Source organism: Dendrobates tinctorius, unplaced genomic scaffold (genome assembly GCF_039654945.1).
Source record: "Dendrobates tinctorius isolate UK_male_01 unplaced genomic scaffold, ASM3965494v1 ptg000086l, whole genome shotgun sequence".
NCBI lineage: Eukaryota > Metazoa > Chordata > Amphibia > Anura > Dendrobatidae > Dendrobates > Dendrobates tinctorius.
Window position 1 is genome coordinate 64563200 of NW_027361754.1, and position 9879 is coordinate 64573078.

The following is a 9879-nucleotide window of genomic DNA, read 5'->3' on the forward strand; positions in this document are numbered from 1 at the left end:
AAGAATTGAAAGACTCTTGGCTGGCTGCTAAAAGCGTTTACAAGCTGTGATATTTTAAAAGGGAGTGCTACTAGGTACTAACTATGCAGGGTGCCCAAACTTTTGCATTGGCCTATTTTCCTTATTGTAATTTTTAAAATGTAAAAAATGACAATATATAATTTTTTTTGGCCTAAAATACAGAGAAAATGTGTCATCTTTAACTTTAGCCCTTTTAGAGATCATTCCATCTTCAACTTGCTTAACTGGTCACAATAACAGTAATTTTGACCAGGGGTGCCCAAACTTTTAAATGCCACTGTATCTATGTAGTAAGCTTGGTACTGTTCCCAAAGCTGGGTTCTATATATATAGTTAACTATGATAAAAGAATCAAGCTAAGTAGTAATCTTGGATTGGTACTGTATCTATGTAATAATTGGATCTCTTTCTGTATCTATGTAGTAGGCTCGGTTCTGTTCCTATAGCCTGTTTCGAGGACTGTGCCTACATAGTGATCTTGATTGTTATTTATAGTAATCTTGGTCTGGTACTGTATCTGTGTAATATCTTGGATCTGCTGCTGTATCTATGTACTAAGCTCAGTTCTGTTCCCATAGCCTGGGTATTGTACTGTATCTACATCGTAAGCTTAATTCCGTTATCTGTAGTAATCTTGATTTGGTACTGTGTTTTTGTTGTAAGCTCACTTCTGCTCCCATAACCTGCTTCATGTACTGTATCTCTGTAGTGAGCTTGAGTCTGTTATCTGTAGAAATCTTGCTTTGGTACTGTATCTGTGCAATAATTTGGATCTGTTGCTGTATCGGTATAGTAAACTCAGTTCTGTTTCCATAGCCTAGTTTGTGTACTGTATCTACATAGTAAGCTTGATTCTGTTATCTGTAGCATTTTGGTCTATAGTACTGTATCTGTGTTCTAAGCTTGGATCTGTTGCTGCATCTATGAAGTAAACTTGATTTTGGTACTGTGTCTATGTAATTGGTTTGTCAAATCTTTGGTGAATATAAAAGATGAGTGAAAATATTCAAATAGAATTGAATTCTATATAGAATTTCCAAAAAATCCTCATTTTTGAGAATTCAAGCTTTTGTAAATTCGCACGGATTCAGCAAAATGGCAAATGCCGGCCATTTAAGGTTTGCAAATCCATGTTACCATCAGATTATTGTTAATTCATAGTATTTCTTCTGAAATGCCTTTTTTACAGGAAATATGCAAAGTATGTACATCAATGGCAGCAAAGTCCATTACATTATTTTATCTGGATTTCTGGACCGACAAGAATTCCATGGCTTATTCTTCATAATATTTCTTTTTATCTACTTATTTATCGTTTTTGGCAATGGGTTGATAGTACTCTTAATCTTGACTGAACCCAGTCTCCGGAAACCTATGTACTTCTTCATTGGGGCTTTATCCTGTATAGAAATTTGTTATACAGCCGTTACTATCCCTAAAATGCTGGCAGATCTATTGGCTGAGGAGAAGAAGACCTCTTTTGGTGGTTGCCTTCTACAAGCTTACTTGCTACATGTACTGGGCGTTGCCGAATGTTCCATGCTCACATTAATGGCTTTTGACCGGTATGTGGCCATCTGCAAACCTTTACGATACTTCACGGTTATGACTTCTGGGTTGTTTATGAAATTAGTCCTTATTTGTCTTCTGTGTTCATTGATTTCTCCAGTCGTGGAAACGATTTTAATATTTAATCTTCCTTTCTGTGGTCCAAATCGGCTAGATAACATTTTCTGTGATTTTCCTCCTCTAATTGACTTAGCATGTTCAGACATCAGGTTCCTTAGGATGGCGGAGTCTGCTCTCAGCTCGATGATCATGTTGAATTTCTTGTGTGTTCTTCTTTCTTACATGAAGATTTTATTTGATATTCTGAAGATTAAGTCAGAAGTTGGGCGACAGAAAGCCTTCTCTACCTGCGTCATCCATCTTATTGTCGTGGCATTATTTTTTGGCAGCATTGGTTTCATGTATATACGCACCGCCAAGTCCTATTCTCCAAAGTATAACCGGGCTGTTAGTCTCACCTTTGCTGTTTTTATACCTTTAGCTAACCCTGTCATATATGGTTTGAGAAATCAGGAAATAAAAAAATCTTTTAAAAAACTCTGTAATTGCTTTTGCTTGAAACACCATTGATTTCCTAAAGTAAACTTAAAGGCAGTGTAATGTCAAAAAATGACCTACTGCTTAACCCCTTAACGGCCAGGGGTATTTCAATTTTTGAACTTACGCTTTTTGCTCCCCTTGTTCCCAGAGCCATAACTTTTTTATTTTTTTGGTCAATATGGCCATGTGAGGGCTTGTTTTTTGCTGGACATGTTGTACTTTTAAGCCGCACCATTGGTTTTAGCATATCGTGTTCTGGAAAACAGGAAAAAAAGGGAAAAAAAATCCAAGTGTGATGAAATTGCAAAAAAAGTGCAGTTCCATGGTTGTTTTTTTGCTTTTTGTTTATTACCATGTTCACTAAATGCTAAAAACTGGCCTGTCATTATGATTCTCCAGGTCATTACAAGTTTGTAGATACCAATAATGTATAGGTTCTTTTTTATTTAAGTGGTTAAAAAAAAATCCAAAATTTGCTAATTAAAAAAAAATTGCGCCATTTTCCAATTGTTTTGGTGTATATACAATCTTTTGCTTGCATTTTATTTTATATTGATAGATTTGGGTGATTATGAACGCGGCAATACCAAATGTATGCATATTTGATTTTTTTATTATTTTATTTTGAAAGGGGGGGTGAATTGAAATTTGATTTTTTTTATATTCTTAAAAACATTTTGTTTTTTACTTTTGGCTTCAATAGTGTCTATGGGAGACTAGAAGCTGCAGTAGTTTGATCGCCTGGGTATAGCAGAAATGCTCACTTGCTATTAGTGCCAACCAGCTGCAGGTGGATCGAGATTCCTCCCTCGACTGTTGCAGGCACTTGTCGAAAAGGGGTGAAGGAAGGTTTTTGTGTTATGTGATTTTTTTTTACCAGTGTTTCTTTTGTTACATATTACGATCTTATATTTTTTCCTACTATTTTTTTCATGGTACTAGATTAGTAATCCTGCAATTTTCAAACTGGCCGCTAGGGCTTTTTGTAGACTTGTATTTCCTGTCCCTTCAGGAAGAGTTTACAGCAGTCTCAATATCATCAGAGACAGGAATATAATGACAGGAGGCACCGGCATGCGAAGCTGATCACACAGGATCCACCAATCACAAGAAGCGATGTCACAGTGACCCGGCTTCCCCTCTCTTCACAATGATTTTTGCACACACTCATTAGACACTTCAATACAAAAGATAGGTCACGGTATGACCATTGTGGCTAAAGTACATGTGTTTTTCCTGAAACAAAATTATGAGTATAAAAATGCCCCTGCCTCCAATGTAAAAATTATAAGTTTTTTATTATTTTTAATATAGATTGTGATATGTAACATAGTAACATAGTTATTAATGTTGAAGGGAGACTTTAAGTCCATCTAGTTCAACCCATATCCTATCCTAACCTGCCCTAACATGTTGATCCAGAGGAAGGCAAAAAAAACCCATGTGGCAAACAGTAAGCTTCACATTGGGGAAAAAAATTATTTCCCGACTCCACATACGGCAATCAGACTAGCTCCCTGGATCAACGCAATATTAAGGAAACTAGTGTATATACCCTGTAGTATTATACTTTTCAAGAAAGGCATCCAGTCCCTTCTTAAATTTTAGTAGGGAATCACTCATTACATCATATGGCAGAGAGTTCCATAGTCTCACTGCTCTTACAGTAAAGAATCCACGTCTGTGAGTATGCTTAAACCTTCTTTCCTCCAGATGTAGAGGATGCCCCCTTGTCCCCGTCACAGGTCTAAGAGTAAAAAGATCATTAGAAAGGTCTTGGTATTGTCCCCGCATATATTTATACATTGTAATAAGATCACCCCTAAGCCTTCGATTCTCCAAACTAAATAACCCCAATTGTAATAACCTGTCTTGGTATTGCAGACCCCCAGTTCCCTAATAACCTTGGTCGCTCTTCTCTGCACCCGCTCCAGTTCAGCTATGTCTTTCTTATACACCGGAGACCAGAACTGAACACAGTATTGTAGGGAAGGTGACCTGACGGACGGACTAGTCTGAGTGAAGAAGGAAAGGTTTGCACAGTGTAGGTAGACGTCAGTTATTACAGGGGGAAACAACTAGGAAAGTGTAGTGGATGTGCAGTACCTTGGGTGGACATTAGATGGCAGGGAGAAGTGTGAGCAAAGGCCTTGACAGCAGCTTAGGGCTTTAGAAACCGTTGGTCATGGGGGGCGTGGTTGGAGTGACAGTTTCAAGGAACCGGGTGAGCTATAAATTCTGAGGGAGGGTTCCAGAAAGTTCCAGTCCCCAGGGGGAGCTCAGGTGACAGGAAGACTGCGACAGTCTGTGCGCTCTGAGGAGAATCCGACCAGGGGGACTGAGGAGAGAGAACGTCAGGGGTGTGGTCCTGACAGGAAAGTACCGCAAAAAGGATGAGACAGAGGTGAAACATACCGTGTGGAAGAAGACGTCTGACCAGTAAAATTACTGTTGGTGTATGGGCCTAAGGCGGCCACAGTGACGGACCTGTCAGTAGCGTCATCAGGTGAAGTAGGGACGGTACGTGCATGTACGTCCCTGGTGCTAAGGTACGGTGTGTAAAGCGGGCCTAGAAACGGAGGCCCAGGAAAGTGAAGTGAATTGAAGTGAAGTACGTTGTACTTCAGAGGCCGTCAGGTGGACGGCAAGCGAATAAACCTGGACCTGTTGTACCCGAATGTTGCCTCCAATTGTCTCTGTACGTCTCTGCGCGGTATAAAGTGGGACAACCCCCCCAGCTCGGCCCGGCACACCACCTCTACATTTGGCGTAGTCGGCAGGATCGCCGCCGCTAATACATCATCTTCTGCGGCAGGCCTGCCTCAAAGAATGGAAAAGGACTTGGACTACTCTGTTTGGATTACAATTACCTGTGGATTACAATTGGCTTACCTGTGGATTACAAATTGAGAGCGCTGTGATGACTCCGTGGTGCTGCGCAAGATGGCGGCATTACTACAGCGCAGGGGAGAGGTCCGGGTGTTTGCAGTCGTGTTGAATGGACTGGGACCCCCTCCAACATACCCCCGTGGACAGCAGTATGTGCCCAGAGGCCGACGCACTCATGTACTGGACCAGAGGCGTATCTAGGCTCTCTGGCACCCGGGGCAAGAGTTCGGTTCGGCGCCCCCCCCCCCCCCCCCCAAGTACATATGCGACTTGCACACTTAGCCATGTACCCACGAGCTGCTCCTCCTAATGCTCTCTCAATGTTCAGTAAAAAACTGAGAGAAGCAGGAAGAGAAGCTCGTTGTCAAGTATGAAAATCGCACATGAGTGAAGTGTCCATGTGATGACTACTGGAACCTGCAGCGCTGAATCCTGACATTGCAGCTTCTGAATTCTCACAACGAATGCGCTGCACACATTTAGGATTCTCCCTTGCCGATGTACAGTCATGTCAGCACAAGTATGTGATTTATATACTTCTGGCCACATTCCGACTAGACGTGCCCGGACTCGCTCCGTTCATTTTCATTGAGTGAGGCCACACATGTCTAGTCAGCATGTGACCGTATGTATGTAAATTACCAGCAATAGAGAATCCTAACAGCGTTCAGTGAGCACTGTGAGAATTCAGAAGTCTGCAGTCACATAGAATGACTGCAGACTCCGTACAAACCTGGACAACCCCTTTAATGTTCCTAACAAATAAAAACATGAGAATTAGTCAGTATCACAAATAACATTTACATCCAGGTACCTTATAGATGACGTCGTCTCTGCAGTCAGTCACCTTTTCTTCTAGACCCCATGATGAGTTTTCTCATCCACAGCCGTCTCTGTAGACTTCCATCTTCTCCGGTCTTCTGCAGCAAATCTCCACACGACGCCCTTAAAGATAGAAGTGTCATTATTAGTGTTGAGCATTCCGATACCGCAAGTATCGGGTATCGGCCGATACTTGCTGTATCGGAATTCCGATACCGACTTCCGATATTTTTTCAATATCGGAATTCGGCATCGGAATCGGAAGTTCAGTTGATTGACGGCCTGACGTCATCATGATGCGCGGTGTGTGCGCATCATGATGCGCCGTCATTTCGGGCCTTCCGGGGGTCTCTGCCGGCCTGCCGGGGGGGCTGTGCCGGCCTGCCGGGGGGCTGTGTGGACTGCCCGGGGTCTCTGCCGGCCTGCCGGGGGGCTGTGCCGGCCTGCCGGTGGTCTGTGCACCCTGTGGGGGTCTGCACCGGCCTGCCGGGGGGCTGTGCTGATGTCCGGGGGGCTGTGCAAGCATCGTCCGATGGGACTACAAGTCCCATCGGGCGATGCCTGCTACCATGACAGTTATTGACACATTAGCCAATGATGGGACAGTAGTAGTCCCATCATCCGGCTAATGTGTTAAATGTAAAAAAAAAAAAAAAATAAAAATTACATGCTACATACATACAACATGCATACTACATACATGCTACATTCATACTACATACTACATACATGCTACATTCATACTACATGCAACATACATACTACATATATACTACATGCATGCTACATACATACTGCATGCTACATACATACCACATATATACTACATACATACTACATGCATGCTACATGCTACATACATAACACATATATACTACATGCATGCTACATACATACTACATGCTACATACTACATATATACTACATGCATGCTACATACTACATGCTACATACATACTACATATATACTGCATGCTACATACATACTGCATGCTACATGCATGCTACATACATACTACATACATACTACATGCTACATACATACTACATATATACTACATACATACTACATACATACTACATGCATGCTACATACATACCACATACATAACACATATATACTACATGCATGCTACATACATACTACATGCTACATACATACTACATATATGCTACATGCATGCTACATACATACTACATGCTACATACATACTACATATATACTACATGCATGCTACATACATACTACATATATACTACATGCATGCTACATACATACTGCATGCTACATGCATGCTACATACATACTACATACATACTACATGCTACATACATACCACATATATACTACATACATACAATACATTCATACAATACATACATAGACATACAGTACATATAACATAGAGTAACATACTTACCAATACTTGTCACATTGTTCCCCGAAGCCATTGTCTTTCCGGAATAAATATTAACATAACAAACCACAAAAATACTCACCCACGATCCGAAGCAGTCCACGAGTGTGTCCCACGACGATCTTGGGTAGAGAACGGCAGCATCAGATGATGCTGCCGTTCTCTACGGGCTGCAGGAATCCAATGACGGAAGGTAGGTATCCTTCCGCACTGTATTCCTCCGCCACTTAAAAAAAAAAAAAGTCCCTAGTCTCACTTTATGCCATTGCTGTGTGGGAATTTCCCACACAGCAATGGCATAAAGTGAGACTAGGGACTTTTTTTTTTTTTTAAGTGGCGGAGGAATACAGTGCGGAAGGATACCTACCTTCCGTCATTGGATTCCTGCAGCCCGTAGAGAACGGCAGCATCATCTGATGCTGCCGTTCTCTACCCAAGATCGTCGTGGGACACACTCGTGGACTGCTTCGGATCGTGGGTGAGTATTTTTGTGGTTTGTTATGTTAATATTTATTCCGGAAAGACAATGGCTTCGGGGAACAATGTGACAAGTATTGGTAAGTATGTTACTCTATGTTATATGTACTGTATGTCTATGTATGTATTGTATGAATGTATTGTATGTATGTAGTATATATGTGGTATGTATGTAGCATGTAGTATGTATGTAGTATGTATGTAGCATGCATGTAGCATGCAGTATGTATGTAGCATGCATGTAGTATATATGTAGTATGTATGTAGCATGCATGTAGTATATATGTAGTATGTATGTAGCATGTAGTATGTATGTAGCATGCATGTAGCATATATGTAGTATGTATGTAGCATGTAGTATGTATGTAGCATGCATGTAGTATATATGTGTTATGTATGTGGTATGTATGTAGCATGCATGTAGTATGTATGTAGTATATATGTAGTATGTATGTAGTATGTAGTATGTATGTAGTATGTATGTAGCATGCATGTAGCATGCAGTATGTATGTAGCATGCAGTATATATGTAGTATGTATGTAGCATGTAGTATGTAGCATGCATGTAGTATATATGTAGTATGTAGCATGTAGTATGTATGTAGCATGCATGTAGTATATATGTGTTATGTATGTAGCATGTAGCATGCATGTAGTATGTATGTAGTATATATGTGGTATGTATGTAGCATGCAGTATGTATGTAGCATGCATGTAGTATATATGTAGTATGTATGTTGCATGTAGTATGAATGTAGCATGTATGTAGTATGTAGTATGAATGTAGCATGTATGTAGTATGCATGTTGTATGTATGTAGCATGTAATTTTTTTTTTTTTTTTTTTTTTTTTTACATTTAACACATTAGCCGGATGATGGGACTACTACTGTCCCATCATTGGCTAATGTGTCAATCACTGTCATGGTAGCAGGCATCGCCCGATGGGACTTGTAGTCCCATCGGACGATGCCTGCACAGACCCCCGGAGCCTGCACAGACCACCGGCAGGCCGGCACAGCCCCCCGGCAGGCCGGCACAGCCCCCCGGAGCCTGCACAGCCCCCCGGCAGGCCGGCACAGCCCCCCGGCAGGCCGGCACAGCCCCCCGGCAGGCCGGCACAGCCCCCCGGAGCCTGCACAGACCACCGGCAGGCCGGCACAGCCCCCCGGCAGGCCGGCACAGCCCCCCGGAGCCTGCACAGACCACCGGCAGGCCGGCACAGACCACCGGAGCCTGCACAGACCCCCTGGCAGGCCGGCACAGCCCCCCGAAAGGCCCGTACAGACCCCAGAGAGGCTGTACAAGGGCAGGCTAGGGTTTTTCTTATTCCGATACCGGAAGTCCCATAGACTTGAATGGGACTTCCGGTATCGGAATCGGCGATACCGATACTTTTTTTAAAGATCGGCCGATACCATCCGATACGATACTTTGAAGTATCGGACGGTATCGCTCAACTCTAGTCATTATAATGCTCCTGAATAAAAATATCTGCAATATACTGTCCCCTCACACTATTCCCCTCCCTCCTCATACTGTCTCCTCTAACATCCCACCTGTTCACCATACTGTCTCCTCATATATTTACCCCCTCACTCTCTATACTGTCTCCTCATATATTTACCCCCTCACTCTCTATACTGTCTGCTCACACATATCCCCGACTCCCCATACTGTGTCCACTTACATTAACCCATTCGCTCCCCATACTGTCTGCACCAATCCCCCATACTGTTTCCTCATACATACTCTTTATTTTGTGTCCTCAAATCTCCCCACACATTAAATCCACCCGTCCCCAATCCCCCACATACATTAAGTACCCCCATCCCCATTCCAAATCCCCCCCACACATTAACCCAATCCCCACTCATTAACCCCCATCAGCACTCCAAATACCCCCACACATTAACCCCAACCCCACTCATTAACGCCCCCATACATTAACCCCCATCCCCATTCATTAACCCCCGCACACATTAACCCAATACCCACTCATTAACCCCATCACCACTCCAAATCCCCCCACGCATTAAATAACCATCTGCACTCCAAATACCCCCACACATTAACCCCCATCCCCATTCATTAACCCCCACACACATTAACCCCCATCCCCACTCATTAACGCCCCCACACAT

General features: G+C 42.6%; 1 protein-coding gene across 1 annotated transcript; it reads left to right on the forward strand.

The window, feature by feature from the left end:
* Positions 1-1215: 1215 nt before the first annotated feature.
* On the forward strand, positions 1216-2160 carry LOC141098080 (olfactory receptor 6N2-like). The gene has a single exon (XM_073585655.1). The coding sequence runs from the start codon at positions 1216-1218 to the stop codon at positions 2158-2160; it is 945 nt and encodes a 314-aa protein (XP_073441756.1).
* The last annotated feature ends 7719 nt before the right edge of the window (positions 2161-9879 follow it).

Coding starts and splice junctions, on each gene's coding strand:
- LOC141098080 (XM_073585655.1), top strand. CDS start 1,216: ATGCAAAGTATGTACATCAATGGCAGCAAAGTCCATTACATTATTTTA.